The 25,269-nt window shown below is 28.1% G+C and overlaps 1 protein-coding gene across 2 annotated transcripts in view; it reads left to right on the forward strand.

Moving 5' to 3' along the window:
- LOC101237189 (proprotein convertase subtilisin/kexin type 6) overlaps nt 1-25,269 on the forward strand; it is a 104,499-nt gene that overhangs the window by 18,391 nt on the left and 60,839 nt on the right. Inside the window, exon 4 of one of the 2 annotated variants that reach the window (XM_065816459.1) lies at nt 21,066-21,168. In XM_065816459.1, the coding sequence (XP_065672531.1) occupies nt 21,066-21,168 (103 nt within the window). The remainder of the gene's footprint in view (nt 1-21,065; nt 21,169-25,269) is intronic. The other variant, XM_065816460.1, reaches the window with a different exon arrangement.

Genomic DNA, 25,269 nt, shown 5'->3' on the forward strand with positions numbered 1-25,269 from the left:
AAACTTTTCATCAATATCATCTCTTGATTCCACTAGTTGCGTTCTACCTGATTTTGCCAACAAACAGGTTGATCCATTGCTTGACATTCATATCACTCCAGCATCTGTATCTAAAGTAATTTCCTGCCTAGACTCTTCTACAGCTTGTAGCCCAGACAACATACCTGTTATTGTCTTGCAGAAGTGTTCTCCGGAGCTGTCATCTATACTCTCAAAACTATTCAACAAGTGCTTATCAGAGTCTTGTTTTCCAGCCTGCTGAAAAGCGGCATCTGTTATCCCCATCTTCAAAAGTTCTGGACAGCGATCTGATTTGTCTAACTACCGTCCCATAAGTCTTCTTCCTATCTTAAGCAAGGTTTTTGAATCTTTAATTAACAAACACCTAATTTCTCATCTTGAATCTAATAACTTACTTTCTGACCATCAATATGGATTTCGATCTTCTCGTTCTACAGCTGATTTGCTAACAGTAATAACTGACAGGTTGTATTGTGCATTAGATGAAGGTGGAGAGGTTAAGGCCATTGCTCTTGACATTTCAAAAGCTTTTGATAAAGTTTGGCATGCTGGTCTTCTCCATAAGCTTTCTTCTTATGGTGTATCTGGCAGCATCTTTGAATCAAGATCATTGAATCCTTCCTTTCCAATCGTAGTATAAAAGTTGTCCTCGATGGACAACATTCTTCTTCTTATTTTGTAACTTTAGGGGTTCCTCAAGGTTCTATCCTTGGCCCTATACTCTTTTTAATTTACATTAACGATCTTCCAGATATTCTCACATCTAAGGTGGCATTGTTTGCTGATGATTCTACCGTTTATTCTTGTCTTGATAAGAAACCAACACCCTCTGATTGTTTGGAGGGGGCATTTAAGCTTGAAAAGGATCTCACTTCTGCTACAGCATGGGGCTCACAGAGGTTGGTGAACTTTAAATCCGATAAAACTCAATTTTTTTCAGCCAATTGTTATCGCAATAATTTAGATCTTCCTATATTTATGAATGGTGATGTACTGGATGAGTCACCTACTCTTCATCTTCTAGGATTAACTCTTACTTCCAATCTTTCTTGGAAATCATATATCAAATCAGTTGCAAAGTTAGCATCTGCTAAGGTTGGATCTCTTTATCGAGCTCGTCACTTTCTTACCTCGGATTCTATTCTCTATTTCTATAAATCTCAAGTCCGGCCTTGTATGGAATATTGTTGCCATATCTGGGGCGGATCTTCTAACGATGCCCTTTCTCTTTTAGACAAGGTGCAAAAAACGAATTGTAAACATAGTTGGACCTGCTCTTGCAGTCAACCTCCAACCATTATCACATCGTCATAATATTGCTTCTCTTTCTCTTTTCTACAAATACTATAAAGGGCACTGCTCTAAAGAGCTAGCGTCTCTTGTGCTATCTACTAAATTTCATTCTCGTGGGTTACTCGTCATTTAATTAAGTCTCATCCTTTTTCTGTGACTGTTCCTAAGTGCTCCAAAAACGCTTATTCGTCTAGTTTTTTTCCTCGAACATCAACTCTTTGGAATTCGCTTCCTTTATCTTGTTTTCCTGATTCATATAATTTGCAATCCCTTAAGTCGTCCATCAATTGTTATCTTGCTCTACAATCTTCATCTTTTCTCTTTCAGTAACTTCCAACTTTAATTAGTGGCTGCTTGTAGCTTTGTTGGAAGCAAAAATGTTTAAAAAAAAAAAATTTATTTTATTAAAAAACATGTAATTTATCAAATAATCAAGTTTTTATAAATAAAAACATAATTAACTGCAAATGTGTTTGTGAAAATTTTGAGGTATTTTAAAAGTATTGATGTCAATGGAAAGACAAAGGAAGTTTCAAATAAGGAAATTAATTATAAAAGTTGTAGAAAAAATCTAACAGAAAGATTTATGAACTTTATGATACTTGCAAACCATTGTAAGTCTTAATAAAGAGATTTCATCAGAGCAAAACTATTGAAAATAAGCCTCACAATGGAAGACATTAAGTTGCAACTGAAAAATCCAATAGATTATTAGTAAGGTGTTCTAAGAATGATCCTTGCAAAAGGATCTTAAACTAACTTACTTTATACAATTATTCACAATCAACTAAACATTGATAAAATGAATTATTTGGCTGCTGTGCAATTAATAAACTGCAAGAAACTTATAAAAACCAGAATAAAATTAACAAAAGATTCAGTCAAACTGTTAATGATTTGTCAAATGTTCAGTAGGAGTCAGATCAAAAAAATTGTAAGAAGTTTTTTAAAAGCTAATTTATTAAGAGAAAAGTCTTTCAAAAAATTGTAAGAAGTTTTTTAAAAGCTAATTTATTAAGAGAAAAGCCTTAAAAAATTAGCATAAAAGCATTTTTAAAAAGTTAAAAGCGATTTCAAGACGTAAGTTTATTTTGTAAACAGGTTCAATATAAAGATATTTTGTTAATAAAAGATTCTAAAAAAGATTGTGCATCTTTTTTATAATCTTTTATATATGAAATATTACCATATATATATATACTTTGTACTTTATACTCCATAATTCAAAATTCCGAAATTTTTTTTTTTTTAAATAATATGCATTTATGAAGGTTTGTGCATTTTTAAATTAAGTTTTGTTTATTAAAGAAGAATCAACTTCTCAGTTTCAATTAGCTCAAAGAAAGCAGAGAAAAGCACTTTATTATTTTTGTGGGTAATAAACAAACATTTATAAAATCTATACATTTTATTTATTTTGGCATGCATTCTTAAAATTATTAAAAACAAAAAAAATAATTGCTAAATTATAATATTAACCAAAGTTTGTAACTCATCTTTAAAATTTATTTTATTCTAAAACTGATAAAAATAGAATAAAATACCCAAAACTGCCACCAAAAAGAAGTAAAAATTGATTTTACAACTTCTGCGACTTGGTTTAAAGAATAAAAGAAGATAATATATAAAAGCTGTGCAGAAAATTAAAGAATTAAATGTCAAAAAAATGTAGCTAAATCAGAATCGTAAGGAATATGTATGTTAGATTTTTTTTAAGCTAATTTATTTTAAACTAATGTTATTATGTTATTTTAGTTTGATCTGCTTCGGAGTTTTAATTTATTTTTGTTTTTGATAAAGACTTTGCAGAATACTCTTAAATACTCTTCATAAGTATATACTGCAAAAAAGGGTTTCTTATTATTTCATCATAGTGCACACAAGTAAGGTTAAGCCTTATAATATAATATATATTTTATTATTTTATTTTGCCTAGTGCTTATATAATAAGCACTAAAAAAGTTTTCTTTAAACAATTCACATTTCAAATTTTATCATTCATGGAAAAATAAAATAAGTCATGGAAAAATCAGGGATTTTGATTGTAAAATTGGTTAGTTTCCCTGTGAAACAATCAGTATCATTATAGACAAAAATATATAATAATAATGAAAAAAAAAACTGCAGATTAATTTATTATTATTTTTTAAATTATTATTGTTGTTATTATTATTATTATTATTGTTATTTTGTTATTATTGTTATTATTGTTATTATTGTTATTATTATTATTACTATTATTATTATTATTATTATTATTAAAGGAATCATTTTAGTTTTGCATTTTACTACTGTATTTTATTTTCATTTTAGAATTGTATTTTTGTTGATTGCACCAAATTAGTAGCCAAAAATAAACAATCTTTTATAACTATAAATTTTTGGTTAAAAAATTACTTCTTCCTTAAAATGTCAAAAGATGTTTTTTTTTTCTGGGTATAAAATATGCAAGTAATTTCTTGGGTTGAAGTGTCCTTAGAAAATCCTAATATATCCTTTTCAATAACACATTTTAAATTAATTACGTCCAACATATCTTTGTTAGTATTAAAAACCATCAAGTTTTGTAGTCAATCAGCGTGCATTGTAAATCTTAAATAGTTTTTGATCAGTCTTAATTTGCTAATTGTTTTTTATTTGATGATGTACCTATCTCATCATTTTTTATTTGATGATGTACTTATCTTGTCATTTTTCATTTGATGATGTACTTATCTCTTCATTTTTTATTTGATGATGTACTTATCTTGACATTTTTTATTTGATGATGTACTTATCTCATTATTTTTTATTTTATGACGTACTTATCTCATCATTTTTTATTTGATGATTTACTTATCTCATCAATTTTTATTTGATGACGTACTTACCTCATCATTTTTTATTTTATGACATACTTATCTCATCATTTTTTATTTGATGATGTACTTATCTCATCATTTTTTATTTGGTGACGTACTTATCTCATCATTTTTTATTTTATGACGTACTTATCTCATTATTTTTTATTTGATGATGTACTTATATCATCATTTTTTATTTGATGATGTACTTATCTCATCATTTTTGGGTGCTATTAAAATTAATCTTAATACTTTGTTTCAAATTTTTTTCAAATGCTCAGAAGATAATAAAACTAGAGCTCTAAAATTTTTTGGAACTCTGATCTGTAGAATGTTTGAAAGTTGAGTTTAGTCTGAGAACTTGGATTCAATGTTTTCTGGTAATAGTCTTTTTTTATAAACTCATTTAAAGTTAGATTCAGGATCAATGCCTGATTGAAGTGCATATTTAATTGAACTTTTAACTAAATTATCCATGACCAGTTTGTCATCATTAATATATTTGAAATTATCCATAGCATGTTTGTGATCATTATTGAAAATCTGAGTTGAACTATTTAGCAATATAAGAGCATCAACTTGAATTTGCCATTTCAAATTCAGATGAACTATTTAGCAATATAAGTTCATCTTAAGCATCAACTCTATTAGCTTTAGCTTTGAGAATTTCAGTTAGGATTTTCATTTTGTACTTTGTATTTTTCATAAAATACAAGAATATTATACATAAAATACATAAAATACAAGAATATTAAAAAGTTAAATCCTAGAGCTTGAATTTTATTATTTTAAATAAAATATAGGTCATTGGACATTTTTACAAGAAAATTTATAATTGATTCCAATGTAACACATACAGATTTTATTGATTTGGCTCAAACAGTCCATCTTGTTTTAAATAAATTTTAGAGTTGTAAAGAATTTTCAATCAATTGAAAATTTTTTTATAAATTATTGTAATACAAAAAATAAATCTTTACAAATAAGGCTAAAGTAGGGTAGTGTAGATTAGGGTAATTTAAGCATCTTGGTAATTTGAGCATACCAAAAAGTTTCTGATGTGTTTAGTAAAGCTCAAGTTGATTTTTTTTATTTTTTGAATTTAATAATAGTAAGTAGTATAGTTAGCATAAATTTGCTCATTAAAGCGCCATTTTTTTTTTTAACATTTTCATAACACATAAAAGAATCTGTAGTGCCAAATTGTTGAATTATAATGTTGAATTATGGATATTGGTTTTTTCTTAAAGAAAAGCTTGTTAGCTGGGAAATCTGTTCTTTTTTTTTTTTGAAAATAATGGTTGGAAACATTTACTTTAACTTTATTTAAAGATACCATTTTTGTGTAATTTATGCTCAAATTATCGCAAGTGTTTTTTTAATGAAAATAGTCTTAAGATTGCAGCACCCATAATTTAATGAAAATAGTCTTAAGATTGCAGCACCCATAATTTAATGAAAATAGTCTTAAGATTGCAGCACCCATAATTTAATGAAAATAGTCTTAAGATTGCAGCACCCATAATTTAATGAAAATAGTCTTAAGATTGCAGCACCCATAATTTAATGAAAATAGTCTTAAGATTGCAGCACCCATAATTTAATGAAAATAGTCTTAAGATTGCAGCACCCATAATTTAATGAAAATAGTCTTAAGATTGCAGCACCCATAATTTAATGAAAATAGTCTTAAGATTGCAGCACCCATAATTTAAAAAAATGCAAAAATATGCATCAAAGGACCAGACCAAGTTGTCAAGCCCAAGTGAAACAAGGAAAAAATAAGGAAGAGAAAAAGGATAAAAAAAAATTAAAAATATATATTTAACAGATGTTCAGAATAAAACAAAGACACTATTAGTAAAGTGTGTAGTAAAAAATATTAAAATTTAGGCACTGCGCATGTAATAGAAATGTAATAAAAACAAAATAGGACACATAAGTAACCATAATTCTACAGTAAATACAAAAGTTTAACTTAAATCAAATATACATATGTAGCAGATGCAAATGTCGTAAATCCTTAAAGTAAATATACATATGTATAGATATATCAATATTTTAAATAAATATAAAATGATAGGAAGTATAAGATAAAGAAAAAAATTGCTTTTGTGTAATCATAATTTATGTAGTGGTGGTAATAAACTTATACTCAGAATCGTGTTTATTATTACCGGCGTTTTAAAGAGGCTCAGCACCAATACCTGGTTTATTCCATTACATAAACATCATCGCCATTTATGCTTTACCTCGCAATTTACGCCTACTCCATACTGCAGTTAAAAAGGACTTCACTACAAATAGCCAAAACCCTAACTTCACCCAAATTTGTAAAGAATAAATATTTTTGAAGAAAAAATATGGATAGTGAGAGATGTGAATTCAATACCAAATAATATAGCAAATTTAAAATAAAATAAAAAATATATATCGCCAATTCCATAGTTCAGTGACGTATCATACTGAGAGATTTTCTTTAACAAAAATTTTTTTATAATTCAAAAATAAATCTTTATTACTCTAAAACAATCTTGAACTAAAATTTTATAATATAAATTAAACATAATTGTATTGACATAGCACTGACAAATGGCAAAAATTAAAATACGAGTTCAGTGACGCAACATAGAAAAAAGTGTTTTTTATCAGCATATTTTTAAATGAAATTTTCTCTGAAATTTTAATTCTTGCTACAAGAATAAGACTTTTTTTGTTGTAACTTATTCATTTGGCAATAAGATAGCCATAAAAGAAGCCACAAACAACAGTTTGTGGCTTCTTTTATAAGGTTTCATATTGTTTTATTTTACAAAAAAAAAACTATCAGTTCAATGATGCAACGTTCTGTGACAAAACAAAAAAATGGAATTAAAGTCATGTTTAAAAAATTTTTATATTTTGTAATAAATTTTAATTATACTCAGGTGAAAATAGCATGGTAGCAACGTTATCATACTGAACATAAAAGTAATATGATTTTCATATATCTTTGATTTTTCTTGAATAACTTAAAATTGAATTGAATCCAAGTTCATTTTTTTGTTGTCTTGTATTGTTTTCTGACATAAATTGCAGGTATTTGCAAATCTTGTAATGTTAATGAAAAATCTGCTGTTGACCTGAAATCCCATTGACTAGATTTAACTCTTAGCACTGTGATTCACTTAACAGTAGCTCCAAATCCGTCAACCATTCCTTTCCCGTACATCGCTGCAAAGAAATGCCAGATGAATTTTTTTCTGAAAACGTTTTTTAAACACAGCCATTGCAGTTATAATGTTTTTATTTTTGAACTGAGAAGTGGCATTGTCGCTGAACATGTGTACTTCTTTGACATGATCAGGAATAAAGTGAAGGACTTTGTCAATGTACAGTATAACTAAAGAATTTTTATTATCAGTTGAATCAGAAACTATAGCAAATGTTTTTAACTCAGCACTCCAGACTGCAAGAGTCATAATAGAAACTTGATTTTGACCAAAATGAGCCACTTGTGGTTCATTTTGATAGAAATACCTAGCGTTTTCAGCCCAGTCAACTTGGATTATCGCATTTTCAGATTGTGCTTTATGAGTTCTGTTACTGTAGACTTCTTTGAAACTTTTTTGATGTTCGCATATGTTTTAGTTTTAGACTTTCTCCACTCGTCCTAGGATACTTTGAAACCAAATGTATTAACAGTTTCATACCTTTGCATGCAACGCATTTGTCATAGATGCAATCGTATGTGTACAGTTCACAAACAAACTTTTTTATCATTTCAGATGCAACTTTGATTGAAGTTGCTTGAATTGATTTTGTTAATGCATTTAAGGCAAATTGCATATTTTTATGCAAACTACAAGCACAAACATTATGCAGAAGTTTTGTTAACAGATTTCACATTGCGTGGATGAAGGTCACAAAAATTGCTGAATCTAACTTGAAAGCTTTTTTTAGCATATAATATTAATGATGAACAACAAAAAACAACAACAACAAGATATTTATTTTCCTTTTTTAAATCATACAATATTATTATAATTTATAAAAAATTATAATAATATTGTATGATTTAAATTATAAAAAATTTCATAACTTGATTGTAGTAAGTAAAAATAATTGCTTAATAAAAAATAAAATATATATATATATATATATATATATATATATATATATATATATATATATATATATATATATATATATATATATAAATGATAATAATATAAAATAATATAATAATGAGTAAATTAATAATAAGTAATTAATAATAATAATTAAATGATTGATAAGGATGGTGTCACTCAAACAGAATTCTGATCAAAGGAGTGACACCAGTTTTTAAATATAATATGACTAATAATAAGCAAACACACATAGAACATAAACAAAGTGAACATTTAAAAATCATGCTTTGATGATAATAATAAAAAATAAACAAACAAGAAGTTAATGATAATAGTTGTAGTAATCATAATTAAAAAAAATATAAAATACTCATAAAATTTACATATTTTAAATATTTAGTGAAAATCATGTCAATAAGTTAGAATAAAATTGTTCTCAGAATTTTTTTGAATTGATTTTGTTTTAAATTAAGAAAAGTCGATAAAGGTGGTTGGAGTTGTAGTTTTTTGAACTCATTCACTATGCATACAAGATTCTTGTTCCATTCACAAATGCATTCATAGACAACAGAATGTTTACCATACTTCTGAGTTTTGAATGATGGTACACTAAGTTTTCCATTATATATGTTTCTAGTAGAGCATGTATGTATTATTCTACTTTCTGTAAAAAAGTCTGTTATAGAAGAAGGTAAATTTTTATTAAGAGAGTCAAAAACAAAAAGAAGATTAGCAAATTTTAAACGCGCTGAAAGGTTGGAATTTTTAGTTTTTTGAAAGATTCTGATGTTTATGACTTACAAGGCTGGAAATTTATAATTCTTATGGATTGACGTTGAGAGGACATCAATTTTTTGATGTGATAGTTGCCATTTTGACCCCAAATTTGACACCAGTAACTAAGATGCAATAAAAGTAATGCACAGTAAATATTCTTTAGTGTAAATTTATCAACATAATGACGAATTATTGAAAGTGCGCCATTAGCTTGAGTTAGTTTCTTGCATAGCTCATCAATATGAAAATTCCATAAGAGATTGCAGTCAATCAAAACACCGAGATATTTAATAACTTTTGTAGGATATAACCTTTTATTATTAATTTGAATTTGAATTTTAGAATTGTTGCTTTGATTGTGTTTTTTTCTAGAAGATAAAAAAATGATTTGTTCAGTTTTTTTTGTGTTTAATCATATTAGGTTAGCATTTAACCAGTGAACAATACCTTTTAGATCCGAATTTATGTTTTTACATAGAGAATTATATGATTTGTTGATATGCAATAGGTTTGTGTCATCAGCAAAAAGATGAATTGACGAGAAGCGAATAGAGTTGTTTATGTCATTAACATAAATTAAGAACAAAAGAGGACCTTGAGGAACACCGCACTCAACAGATTTATTAGTAGAATTATAACCATTAATGCTTACAAATTGTTTCCGATCTGTAAGATAAGAGCGAAACCAGTCACTTACAACATCACGAATACCATAGTGTTCTAATTTAGTAATCTAATGTTATGATCAACAGTATCAAAAGCTTTTTGTAAATCTATAAAAATACCATAAACAAAATGACCAGTGTCAAGAGTTTTCTTGATTTTTTCAGTTATACTTATAAATGCATGGCAGGTAGAATGGTTTGAATAAAAACAAAATTGAAATTCATTTAAACAGTTAAAAGAGTTAAGAAAAGAGTACATTCTAGAATACATAAGTGGTTCAAGAAGTTTACTAATGTTAGATAAAAGAGAAATAGGTCTGTAGTTAGCATATAAAAGTTTAGAGCCGTTTTTAAATATTGGAACAACACAAGATAATTTTAGAACATTCGGAAAAGTTCCATTTACGAATGATATATTAAATAGTTTAGAAAGAATATTTAAAAATTCATAGTTAAAATTGATAAGAATGTTTGTGGGAATGCTATTTGGGCCTATTGATTTTTGGCTTCAAATTAGATATAAGAGACGAAACAAAATATTTGTTGGAGATAGGAGTAGACTATGTAAATTGGGATATTTAAGATATTTTGCATAGTTTATGTAAGACGAATGAAAAAGACATGTACCAGAAAAAATCTGCGCAGACATTTTAAAGGATATTTATTTAGCTGTTGTATTTTGATATTGAATGTTATATATATTTTAAAAGTACATATATTAATATTCTTAAATTTCACTTAAGAAAGTTTGTGAAGTTTTGTTCATGAGAACGCACCCACTTTGCATTTTACACTTGACATCAGCTTTTGCACAGTCTTCGGCTGGACTTTCTTGGTAGCTCTAATCCATTTATTTTTGAAGTCTCTAATGTTTTTGGCTTCTTTTACATTGAACCTTCGTTTTCTTTTGACAAGAGCCCAATATCTTTTGATATGATGTAGTTCAGGATAATTTGGTAGATTGCAGTGTTTTTCAACGAAATCTACTCTATGTTCTCTGAGCCAGTTTAAAGTTGTCCCAGAGTAGTGACATGATGCTAAATAGGGCCAAAATAACGGATTATCCGTGTGTGTTCTTAAAAATGACAAAAAGCGTTTCTTGAGGCATTCTTTTATGTATATTTTGGTGCTAATTGTTTCCGTAGTCACAAAAACAAAAGCTTCTTTCACCACATTCACAAATTGCTTGCCAAACCAAAAATTTTTTAGCAAATTTTTGCATTCCAATGCATTTATAATTGGAATTCAGTTTCTTGCGATTAATTGCTGAGTATTATTGGTGTCCTGGAAGAGATCGGAAATATGCAGCACAATAAGTTTCATCGTCAATAATCAAACAAGATTTTTTGGCACATAATTTTTTATAGAGTAGCTTTGAACAACGAATTGCGACATTTTCTTGCGTTTCTTCATGGCGAGGAATTTTTTTCTTTTTATAAGATTTATAGCCACAATTTCTCTTCAACCTTTGTATAGTGGAAGCACTTGTCTTATATTTTTTTGTTAAAGTTTGAACAGAAATCTCTGGTTTTCCGTCTAAGACATCTTTCACGTTTTTACCAAAATCTTGTCTAACAAAACATTTTTTTCTTCCACTTCCTGATTTCTTTTTGATTGTACCAGTGTCCTTAAATCATTTCACAATGCTCTGCAATAATCTTAAAGCAATCTGTAACTCTTTAGAAATTGTTTTGCTTGATGCACCAGGATTTTTAACAAGAAAATGCAAAAATTTTTCTTGCTTCTTATCTTGATTTGATGACATTTCAATTAAAACTAAATGTTTTGGAAACAGAATTGTTTAAATTTTGAATAATACTAATACAATGACATTTTAAAACAATTAGCTATTTGAAATGATGCACGATTTCTGTAAACACCACATCAGAACATGCGCAGATTTTTTCTGGTACATGTCTTATTGGATTTTAGTTTTTGTGCGAAATTTGTAGAAAAAGTGTTAAACTTTTCAGAGATAAGATTTGGTTCAGTTATATATGTTTCATTATCTTGTAAACAGATGTGAGATGAGTGATTAGAGTTTTTGACATTTATTAAGTTATTAATTCCTTTCCAAATTTCACAAAGATTTTTTACATTTTCTGTTGAGTACTTTTAAAAATGCATTTTTTACTGAGCTTAATCAAGGTAATTATCATGTATTTGTATTGTTTGAAAGCAGTTTTAAATTTGTTTATGTTCCTAATATCTTTTGATCTTAACTTTTTTTTTTTAAAAGATTGCGTATTTGAATCGATTTTAAAATTCCCTTTGTAATCCAAGGTTTAAATTGACGCTTGAATTTCTTAATACAAATTTTTTTAAGTGGGGCGTAGCAGTTCAAAATTAAGGTTGTTTTAGAAATAAATGTTTGGAAACCAGAGTTAACATCACTGTTCTCTATAAATATCTTAGTAAAATTAGGACAAATACAAAATTAAGGTAAGTGATCAGAAACTAAATTTCTCAAATTTCCTGAAATAATTTTATTAGTTATTAAATTAGAAAAAATATTCTCAATGGTTGTAGCAGAGTGGTTAGTAATTCTGGTTGGCAAAGTGATAAAAGGGCGAATGTTATAAAAAAAAGCCAGTTTAAAAAATCAGACGTTGCAGTGTCATTATTTGATTGTATCAGATCAATATTATAATCACCTAGTAAGAAAACCAATTTATTTTCAACATTTATTTTTTGAAGTAGGACAGACATGATAATTGTAAAATCATTTATATCCATGCAAAGGTGTTAATAAATGCAACCAACAATTACATTAGATTTTTTAGAAAAAATTATTTCAACAAATGTTGGTTCTAAATAATGTGGTGTATAAATCATTAAATCATCTTTTCGTTTATATATTAATTTTTTTGATAAGTATAATAATGTACCTCCACTGTTGTAGTTGTCAATGAGGATTGGATGAATTGATGGTGTTCCTTTTTTTAATCGTGTTTTGGTTATATCAATAACGGAAAGTTCAAAACTCATTAACGATAGTAATATGTTTAATTCCTCAAAGTGTTTTTGCAAAGATGATATGTTTTGATGAAATAAAGAGAGAGCGTTAATTTTGTTAAATTTTATTATGAATTTACTTATATCATAATATTTGCAAACTATGTCTATTGATGCATAGATTTCTTCATCTGAATCTAAAATATGAGATGAAACATAAGCATTAATTTGATTAGAAACTTTATTTAAATGAGAAGTCAGAAAGAGATGCGGTAGTGGTGTAGTGGTAAAGCGCTTGCTTCATAAGCAAGAGGTTCTGAGTTCGATCTCCGCCACGTCCCTGGTTGTACCGCGCTAAACTTGTTTCTTTGTGCAGCGGCCTTGTTCGTCAAGTTTCGTGTTTTGGAGTTATAGAGTTGAGAGAGGGTTGTAACCACTATTAAGTAGCCTCCTCATCTGTAGTGGCCTTCTCGGCCTTAAAGAGGTAAAAAAAAAATTTATTGGTGGAGGTAATTTATCATCTATTATAAGAATTTTGTCAGAAGAAAATAGTAATTTGAATTCGTTATCTGGTACATTTGTGAATGGAAAGATACTCTTTGTACAACTTACACAATGCAGCAGTGAGCCACTTAATTGTAGTAAATTGTGCTCAGTATCAAGCCTGCTGCATTTTGAATGAGTCCAAAACAAACAAATGTCACATTGAATTGAGCGGCAACTTAAACTTTTTTTTTTTTTTTCACAGATGACAGTTTAAAGCCATAGTTTAAACTAGTGAAAATGAACTTTTGTAATATTTGAAAGGATCAAGAGATAATGATTTATAAGTAAATAGTAAGTAGTTTATAAGTAATAGTAATTTATAAGTAATTTATAAGTAATAGTAGTAAATAGCTAATAATATCAATAAGCATAAAAAGTATTAACAATAACAATGAGGAATGATAATGAAATAACAGTAAATCAAACAAGCAACTGCAAATAATGTATAATAATATATAACTTAATTAAACGAATAAGAAACTAATTATAAGTTAAGAAACTAATTATAAGCATTATAAACTAATAATATAATAATAAAATAAATATTTATTATAATATAACAAAATAAATAATCTAATGATAAATTAGAATCTAAAATAAATATAAATAAAGATGTGATAAATGAATAAAATTATATATATATATATATATATATATATATATATATATATATATATATATATATATATATATATATATATATATATATATATATATATATATATATATATATATATATATATATATATATATATATATATATATATATATATATACAATAACAGCAAAAAATAAAATTGATTAAAAATATCTTCTTTTCTTTTAATAAATCTTTTCTTCTTATATATATATATATATATTTATATACAATAACAGCAAAAAATTAAATTGATTAAAAATATCTTCTTCTCTTTTAATAAATCTTTTCTTCTGATGTTTTTTATCTTTTTTTTTTTTTTTTTCCCTCTATTGATCTTTTTTTTCCTTTTCTTTTCTTTTTATTATATTTAAAATCGATTTAAAATTCGAATTTTCTTTTGCGTCTTTCTTTTTAAGTTTTACGTTTTTTTATATCTTTCTATGATTATTTTTTTTATTCACTTAAAAAAGATTTTCTGTTTTACTATTTTTGCTTTCTATATTTTAAAATCTTCTTTAGATGATTGAAATGATTAAGTTATTAATAATTTTGTAAACTTTTTTCTTCTTTTTTTTTTTCCCCTTCTTTATTTCCGTTAAAAAAAAACGTCTGCCATCCTTTAAGACACTCTACAGTCCAATAGAAATGATGTTTGTTTTTCTGTTGGATGATTGAATTCGAGTGACATCTTTTTTGTTTGGTTATATTTGGGAAACTTCATCTTCATTATAAAAGTTTACAACTGCCAAAACAAGTAGATCTATTTGAAAGAATAGAAAGAATTTTAGCTTGTTTTGTCTTTAAATTTGGTAGTGCGTATAAAACTATTTTCAATGCATTTCCTCTTTATTGAACGTTCTTAAAAGACGAGCTAAGTCTTTGAGATTAATTTAAAAGTTTACTTTTTTAGGCGCGACTTTTTACAACTCTTAATTTTGCTTTAGCGGTATAAGCTGCTTTTTTATTAGGCTTTTAATTTTTTTTTATATCTCTTAAATCGTACTCTGGACATTACTTTCTTTTTATCAGCATTCCGAGAAACAAAAATAGCTTGGTATTCTGCATAATGTTTTTTTCTTACTTCTAATTTTGATTCCATTTCTTAAGTTTACAACATTATACGAAAATGCCAACATAAATCCAATAATTTACAAATATTTACTAACAGCCCTTCACAATACTAAAATGCAAAATATATTTAATCAAAACCCATAAAGAAATCTGAACATTTGGACGGTATTTTGACTCCCTTACCATACTATTCTATAAAACTCTAATTATCCTGTTGTAATTATAATGATTTTTTAAAAATAAAATTGAATAATTTTTATTTTAAGTCTAAAAGTTTTTTTACTCAAATCATATATAAATTCTCAAAGACTCTTTCTAAACAAAAGTACGGATATGTTTTGTTTAACATGTTGCAATTACTTGCCCTCAAATTTTACTCACTTTTTTCGAATAATAAAAAGAAAAAACAGCTTCAAACATTCATCAAATTTATCTAGTTAGTTCAAATATTTTCTTCTCAAAATTTATTTTAATAAATATTTTAAGGTGTTTAAACTACAATTGAAGAAAAAAGAAATTTTTAAACACGAAATTTATCTCTTCCATCGTGAAAACAGCTATATCAGCCATATATATATATATATATATATATATATATATATATATATATATATATATATATATATATATATATATATATATATATATATATATACATAAAACCGCAAAGTACCCAACTACACTACCAATGTGATAAATGCTGTTAGATAAAACTTTATTAAAAATACAACAAGTTGCTAAAATACATGTCGAATGTTGCTAACCAATCAAAAAAACAGGTTTTAAATAAAAATAGTAATAAAAATGAAAACAGTAAACGAAACCACTACAACATCAAACATCAAAAATAACATAGGGCAAGAAAAAAAAAAAGGTATATGTATAAAAAATGACAACCTAAAAAAGTCAAGTATTACAAGAAACCAGCGTAAAAGTTCTATCACTGAACCATATCTAGCTAACCTAGCCATACTTCAAGTTACTTATAATAGATTTAACATCTACACATAGGATCTTCTGGTTCTAAAAGCTAGCTCAGACATGTTCCAGTCACAGATTACATTCTCCCGTGGAAACAGCAATTATGTATGTAACTGTATCTATATATTCTAGTTATACAGGGTGTTCCATTAAGACGGACAAAATGTAATAGTAAATAAAACAGTGTTATTGATGAAAATTTATTGATTTCGTTTTTGGATGATCTAGTCTGATTCGTGGCAATTATTTGTGAAATATGACATCGGCCAAATGCCCGCCACGGTTTTTATGACACACATCCACCCGGTGATCAAAATTTTCAATGACGTTTCTGCATAGATGGTCATTAATGTCATGAATATGCCTTATTATCTCATTCTTTAGCTCTTGAACTGTCGTTGGCTTGTTGGCATAGACTTTACTTTTGAGATATCCCCAAAGGAAGAAATTTAAAGGCGTCAAGTCGCACAATCTTGGTGGCCAATTCACTTCACTGTTTTGAGAGATTGTGCGACCAGAGAACTTCTCATTCAGTAAAGCCATTGTTGCATTGGGTGAGTGACAGGTGGCTCCGTCCTGTTAGAACCACAGATCTTCACAATCCACATCATTCAATGCAGGCCATAAAAAGTTGGTAATCATGGCATGGTATCGCTCGCCTGTCAGAGTTACAGAATTCCTGGCATCATTTCCGAAAATATTGCCCAATGATTCCATTAGCAGACATTGCACACCATACCGTGACCTTTTGTGCATGAAGTGGCTTTTCAACAATTTTCTTTGGATTTTCATCTGCCCAAATGCGACAATTTTGTTTATTAATGAATCCGGAAAGATGAAAATGGGCTTTATCGCTAAAGATGATTTTTCACGAAAAAGCAGGATCGACTTGCCTTTGCTCTTGTACCCAATTGACAAATGTACAGTGCTTCAAATGGTCAAGACTTCAGTTCTTGAGTTAATTGAATTTTGTAAGCGCGCATACGCAAATCTTTTGTCCAAATACGATGCAATGTTATTGTTGAGAGGTTCAATTCTTGTGCACGATGAAGAATTGAGGTGCCTGGATTCTCAGCCACATTCTCACGCACTGCAGCAAAGTTCTTTAAATTTTGCCACAGTTTTTCCAGTGGTTGGTCGATGATGATGGTTAGTCAATTACTTTGACCAAAGAAATCGCGAAGTGCTCTAAATGCATTTGTGGTTGAACAACCATTTTTGTAATACTCTTCATCAACTTTAATGCGATGTTCGTTTGGTAATCTTTCCATTATTTTAATTGCCAAAAGCTGTAGTTTTTAAACCTGGAAGAGAAAAAAATAATTCATCATTCAAATATAATTTGCACTAAACTTTTGTCCGTCTTAATGAAACACCCTATACTACTAGAAACCAGCGTAAAAAAACTCCCTGAACCACATCCAGCCAACCCAGCCATATTACAAATTACCTATGATAGATGTATCATCTATACATAGGATTTTTTTTTTTTAATTTATGCACATTTTTGTGTAATTTATGCTCAAATTGTCAAGTGTTTTTTAGTAAAATTAGTCTAAAGCAGTTATAATTACTTTTATAATAAAAAAAATATATAAATAATACAAGAATAAAAGGTAATAAATTTTAAAATTGTAACAACATTTTTTTTGCACCTTCCTAAAATTTGTATTTTTATTGTTTAAAAGTTTGAGTTAATAGAATTGAATAATTAACAGAATAATTCTTTTATAGCCTAAAAACAAAGTAGTATTGTTTTAATAAATTGTGGTTTAAAATTTGATTTTTTAATAATAATTTTAATAAATTTGATTAATAAAGAATTGTTATATTCCTGAAATTTGTTCCAATTTGTCACATGAGAATTATAGGGTTCTATCTGCCTTTTTTTATGTTTTAAGAATTTAACAATTAAAGTTTTAATAATTAATAATAATAATTAATGACAACTTAAAAAATGATATGAAGAATAATATAAGTTTAATAATGTAAATATAAAAAATAATTATGTAACACTTTAATAATTAAATATAGGACGTTAAGTTTTCACAACAGAGAGAACCCTATAACTCTCATGCAACAAATTGTCAGGTTGGTATTGTTTTTTAGTTAATTTAAAGTGCTCATATTACCAAGCAGTCTGAATAATATGAGCACATTTATTACTTTTTTAAAAAGCCTGTGTTAATAAGGAAAAATTTGAGTGCTTAAAAAATCTTAGCGGATATTTTTGGATTATAAGTAGTGATTCCTAAAAATTGTTTGTTAGCAAAAATTTTGGATACAGCATAACTATTTTTGAAAGTATTCCAATTTTTGCTTAAGGTGATATTATACTCTAATCTACTCTAACACTGGCATTGCAGCTGTGTTTGAGAAATGTATTAATTCTTTTGGCCTGGCATTGTATGAATTGAGTTAGGCAATGAAGATCAAATATAAGTGTTTGGTGAAAAGTGCTAAACAAGTTTACCAGGTTTCTTAAAACCTTTACCTTTCATTTTATGCTGAGCAAGAATACCTTGGCAGGATCAAGGTAATTTTTATTTAAACCATTTGAAAGCAAAAACAAATAAAACAAAAAACAACCATCTTTGATTAAACTCAAAGTGTCAAATGCTTTTTATACCACAAGGAATTAAAATGACATTGCTTATTAAACAATTAAAGCACAAAAATATACCTACCTTATTTTATTAAATTTCACCTATCCTATTTCATTAAATAATAAATATAACACCTTATTACTATACAATAATTTGTATTATAAATATTATAATAATTTAGTTTATATTATAATATATTATTACTAGCTCTCCGGACCCGTAAGATGCGGGTATTGGTAAGTCAATCAGTGAATCTACACTGACCATTTCTAAAGTCCTTAAATATAGTTATAGTTGAATATTTTTAGTAGAAAATTATTGTCTACCTTTTAAAGTTTGGAGAAAAATAATTTATAAGTTTTTAAAACTTTAAAAGTTTTTATATGCTTTGGTAGTCATTGCGCAAACCGCTATTTATCAGCAATTTGAATATTAGTACCTAAAGCAGGTATTCTGAATAACATTTAGAATACCTGCTTGAAATGTGTTGATTAATTACAATCAGTATAAAAATTATAAGAAAATTTGGAATTAGGCTTAAAAATATTTTGAATAATGACCTTTATAATATGGGTCATGGTAAGTCCACGACAACATTTATATGTTTATTCTTTATATAGTTGCTTTATTTCAATAAGTGGTATAAAATAAAAATCTGTCAAATCTCTGTTTAATTAACAAATAATGTTCAACATTTTATAACTTCTTATTATAAAATTGTAAACTTCTATACAAAAAAAAAACCTGTTACGGGCTCATTAATTTTTTTTTTATTAAGTTTCTATTAAATTTTTTATTAAACTTTTTTCCAGACCATCTGCAGCTTATTACTCTTGCCCCTTTATTTACTTTTAAAGAAAATAAAAGTTTGAATGTAAAATTTTTTTTTCCCTTTAATGTGTGTTAAAAGTACAGAATTTACTAATTACTAAAGCACATTAATAACATGAGTTTCTCTATCGCAACATATGCACCAAAAGTTTCTCACGCTGTTTTGATGTTTAAAAAAAATTTAAGCTTTTAAAAAAATTCTCTCCCTTTTGTTTGTTATATTATATAATATCTTTATATATATGTTATGTATATAACATCAATAGAACTTTAAAAATTTTTAAAAAATACAAAATAAAAAAATGTTATATTGTGTGTTTAAAAAAATTTGAAAAGATGAATTTTTAAGTAAAAGAAGAAAAACTTGATATAATTTTTAAATTTACATAATTTGAAGTTTACATAAGTTAGGCATTTGCATACATTTTCGTCAACAATTTTTTATAAAAAAAAGTGCTGCGACTCTTTCTCGCCATTAACTTAGATGTAATAGATGCCATGAGTTCCGTGTCAAGCACTCACGAATGGGTAACAGCAGCATTAAATTTAATATTTATATATAACAGGTTATTTTGTTTTGTTTACACCTTATGGCTATATTTTAATAATTATTAATTATTATTATAATTATTAATTATTATAACAAATATTCTAATACGTTTTGCAACAATTTTTTCATTATTTTATGGAATACGGTATAAAAGCCTAAGTTTATTTAATTCACAATAATTTTAAGATCTTAATATCTTAGTTTTCATCTTTCATTTTAAGAAATCTCTTATTACAAACAAAAAACTGCTCAAAATAGTACTTGACTTTAACTTTATAGATTTAGTCATAAACAACCTTCTAAAACTCCTTCGGAATCTCCAGTTCCTATAATACGATTAACATGACTCAGCATAGTTCTAAATGTGAAAATATAAATGATAAATAATTATAAGAAAAATAAATAAGAGTTTTGATTGTGTAATATTTTTAAAATGTAACAACTTTAAGTAACATTATTTTAATAAACACACATCCAATTGAGTTAATGCACATGACTGTTGATATGAACATGTTAATACACATGACTCTTGCTTACATTTATGTAATAGTAAATGGTCTACTCTAGCTGAAAAAGTTGATTCTATGTTGACCGTATTCTTATATAAGTATCTGAAGTAACAATATTCTTTTTAATTTCTTAAACATAAGAAACAAAAAAATAACAGCAAATTTTAATTATATAATTTCTATACATACTCACAATGTCTGATTTTGATGATCAAAATCAGACTATGACATTATTGCACACTTCCCTCCCTTCAGCACACTTCTCTTTTTTCAGCACCCTTCCCTTCAGCACAAAGCACACTTCTCTCTTTTCAGCGCACTTCCTTTCCTTAAGCATACTTCTCTCTTTTCAGCACACTGCCTTCCCTTCAGCACACTTCCCTCTCTTCAGCATACTTTCCTCCCTTCCTTCCTCTTTAAACACCGCATATTTATGTCCCTGTTTCTGACGACCTGTTTTGTAGATCAGAATTAGAGGTTACTAAGGTTTTGTATAATTTGTATGTTTTTGTAATTTGGTGCTATGGTGCTACCATTAGGAAGTTTATTAAGAATTAAATAATTACGATTTTAATTAAGAATGCTTAGAATTATAAAAGTTTGATTAATGTTTGCATTTGACTTCATATTTATAATTGATATATTATTTTTTATTTTTATCTCAGTACAGGCAGGATGATGATTATTTTGGACATGATTTAAATTTGCTTCCTGTTTGGAGAAGAGGAATTACGGGAAAAGGTGTTGTGATATCAATATTAGATGATGGTATGAAAAACTTTTTAATTTATGTCTATATATATATATATATATATATATATATATATATATATAATATATATATATATATATATATATATATATATATATATATATATATATATATATATATATATATAATATATATATATATAATATATATATACATTATATATATGTATATCTATATATATATATATATATATATATAAATATATATATATATATATATATATATATATATATATATATATATATATATATATGTATATATATATATATGTATATATATATATATAAAAATATATATATATATATATCTATATATATATATATATATATACAGATATATTGGTATGTCTATTTATATTAGGGTGCATCATTTGCCTCCTTTTTTAAAATTTTAGTCTATGGTGTCTGTCCCTATTTCATTTCTTTTCCTATTGATATAAATGAGGGTGATGCAAAATTTTTAGGTTCAAAACTTTAGTTGTCCTCAAGCTTGCCCTTGTTCTATATGACAATAGTAATTATTTCCAAAATTTGAATCAAATCAGATGATATTTAGGGGTTGCCATGTTTTGTCACATTTTGGAATGAGGTTAAAAAAGTAAAAAAAAACTTTTTTTTTTTGATTATTTATTATCAATTACTTATTATTATATGGTGGATTGTGGATGTTTAATGTTAAACAAGCAATAATATAGTACTGTACTACTATGTAATCACACTAGGCAATATTAGATCAATCATTTTCATCATTCATCAGTCATCTTCATCAGGGTAGACTTTGATGCAACTGGAAATTCCTTCCGGTGAAGATCAACCAATCGAAGAAGAAACTGCTTTTGGTTTTCATCTTTCCTAATGCTTTTGTTGAAGAATGTTATAAGTGCTATGCCTCGTTCCGCGCAATCATTGACGACCTTCATTTGACGAACCTTGTGCTTCATTTCAAAATATGTTGAATCCATTTCCCACTCTAAAGGTTCTTTCATTAAAAATGATTCAGCTTTTTCTTTGCCATTCTTCAAAATTAGATTGAAAAGTTCTGCGGTGCGTAATGAAGGAAGACAATGTACTGTGACAATTGAATGTGGCAGCATCAAGTCTTTTGAGAGATTTCTGTTTTGGCTGTTGTTTCAGGTTGTTTGCCATGTCTCTCAAAACTTTACATTCAACTCCGATGTTGCAGTTGATCCTTCAAGAAAAATAAGGCACAAATTCAAGAGTTCTAAGTAATCATCCTTGGGTTGTTGACTTTTAATTGCTTCACCATAATACACTACCATTTCTTCACGGAGTTTGAGAAAAAAATTACAGTTATACAATTCTTCACTCCCTATAGTGAACACCTCCTTGTTGATTGCTGGCCATTGCTTCTGGAAACAGTTAAAAATTCCAAATTCAGGTCCTCCACTGCTTCCAAATGCAGTCATGAAAATGGTGGAAAGCATGACTTCAAAGACATGGTGTCTGGATGCTATCCATATAAGATTACAGTTGAGATTCTGCTCTATTATTGTGCAGGCACCAATGTTAAACCCAGTGTTGGATGAAGTAGTGTCAAAAACCAGTCCCTGATCAAGTTCTTCCAATTTCCAATCTTTAAGAGCCTTCATGTAAGCATCAGCCTGTTGCTCACCTGTACCTCGATCAATCTTTGGAACACCCAGCAATTTTTCCACCCCACCACCAGTTACAAGGATGGCAATTCTATCCACTTTTTTTTGACCACCAGTGATATCAGGTAAGAGCTTTCCATCCCAATGCAGAAGAAGTGGAGAGAATCATCAGGAGAGAAATCAACCTTGTCAGCTGTAGTCAGCGCTTCACAAACAGATCGCCTTTCTCTGCGGATTGTGCTGTACGACAATGATAAATCTTTTAAAGAGTGACCAAGAGCCTGAGCAGCTGTTCCGACCACAAAGAGTGCACGGCGATCAGAAATATTAACACAATCAAGAGACGATACAACATTATTTGTTAGAACTTTCATCTTCTTTTTCATTGAACCATTTGTGCTCAGTGTGCTGGAAGCGGAAGGAGTCTGATATTCATCATCATCCGAGGAACTTGAGCTACTTTCACTCACAAACTTGTCAACTGCTGATGAAGAAGAAATAAGTTCTGTTTTTTTCATCAGTTCTGCTTTACTGCTTTGACGCCTTAATTCCATTTTAGTTTCTCGGACTCGTTTCCGTGCTTCCCTAGATGTGAAATTCCGATCAATTCTTGCCATGCTACAACTTAATGGATCTTGCTGCTGATGTAAAAATGCTTTATCTTCATCGTTTTTCATAACTTCTGATGCATTTTTGGTTGATATATCAAAAAGTTCTTCAAGGTCAGCATGGAAAATTCCTTCTTTCATTTGACAGCTGCCCAATTTTGATCATCGGTGTTTTTTCAGCAACAGATATTCATCATAAAGTTTTTTTAACTTTCTTTCTGCATTGTCAATTCTTTGAGTTGGAATTCTTCCTCTCTCCCATATAACAAGAACTGCTTCAATTGTTGGCTGAATACTTTTTATCACTTCTTGTTTCTCTTCTATATGATGGAAGAGCAACCTCCGAAGAACATCCCCTCTTGAAGGTCTGGCAGTCGACAGAGTTTGTGTAGGTTTACCAACAAGCCATGCCACGGCAGAAGATCTAGTGGTTGCCATATCAATTTCTATTTAAAATATATTGTTATATATATATATCTAAAATAAAAAAACAAATTTGCAAAATTTGAGAGAATCACAAAATTTTACCAATGGTTAATTCATCTTATAAAACATGATCCTAGGTGGTAAAGGAACACAGGCAAGCTTGAGTAGAATGCTTTTTGTGAACTTTTTTTTTTCTATTACAATCTGAATCACCCTAATGTACATAGATATATATATCTATGTATATTAGGGTGTTGACAGCTTCAGAGCTTCAGAACTGACAGCTTCAGAGCAACCCATTGCTTCCTACAAGCCTAAGCTATCTTCTTTCTGACCTTACACCTGGATTTGTCAGCAGTTGAATGTGATTTATGGAATTTTGACATGCCGCCTTCAGCCTCGGATATTAGGGTTTCAATATAGGCTGCTTGTTGTGTTAGTGTCTCTTTAGAGAGTTGTTAAGGCAAAAAGTTTGGGTCTTTTTAATATATCACAAGGGATGAAACCAGGAGTTCCGGTTGACTATTGATACGATAACGTCTGTTAGCAGTCTTAACTGGTAAAATATCATTCAGAGGAAGTTCATATTCAGAATTATCATCATTGTCAGCTTTGTCAGGGTGCTCACTGTTAGTTAGCTCTTCAACCTTGACACTATCTGCAACCTTAGTAATACTTCTCTGTTGCTTCAGTTTCTGACACCACAACGCTTCTGATGACGCTGAAGTTTTGAAGCTAATACTTTGTCATGAGAACCAAAACTTGCAGCTCGATTGGTTTTCACCGGGCATGATGACAAGCCATTGGAATATGGAACTTGAAGTTGGATACTGATCCCCCAAGCCAAACAATGCTGAGTTGAACAAGGTATTTATAATCTCCTCAAAGAAAGAAATGATCATCAAGGCTATTTTAGGGAAATGATAGAGCTTCAGAAGCCTGGAATATAATTTAAAGATTTAGTTTTATACTAATATCTTAAATATCTAACAAAAAAATCATGGTACCAATTACCTTGATTGACAAAAAAGTCCCTGGCTCTTCTTTAAATCTCTTAATATCTGTGTAACAGATATTATATCTGTGTAACAGATATTGTGTAATATCTGTATCCCCTTCTTCAATATTTTTTTCCAACTCTGTTTGAATTTCTCAAACAGTGGCTCAATTGGACCTAATGTTCTTGTCCTTTCAGTAGAGTTGCAAAAATGCTTAAAAGTTTAAAATAAACTTGACTACTCTCTCAATTTTTTTTCTGCCTTGACCCGTACTTTCAGACATTATTTTTGAATCAAAATGTAAAGACATTTATTTTTAGCAATATTTATAAACTCTTTTTTGATTTTTTGAGCATTTTCATTAACTTTTTGCTTTTTCTGCCTCTGCAAACAGCTCTGTGATATTGAGAAGTCATTAATACTACCTCTGCTATTATTTATGATAGTAGCCAG

This window comes from Hydra vulgaris, chromosome 13 (genome assembly GCF_038396675.1).
Source record: "Hydra vulgaris chromosome 13, alternate assembly HydraT2T_AEP".
Taxonomy (NCBI): Eukaryota; Metazoa; Cnidaria; class Hydrozoa; order Anthoathecata; family Hydridae; genus Hydra; species Hydra vulgaris.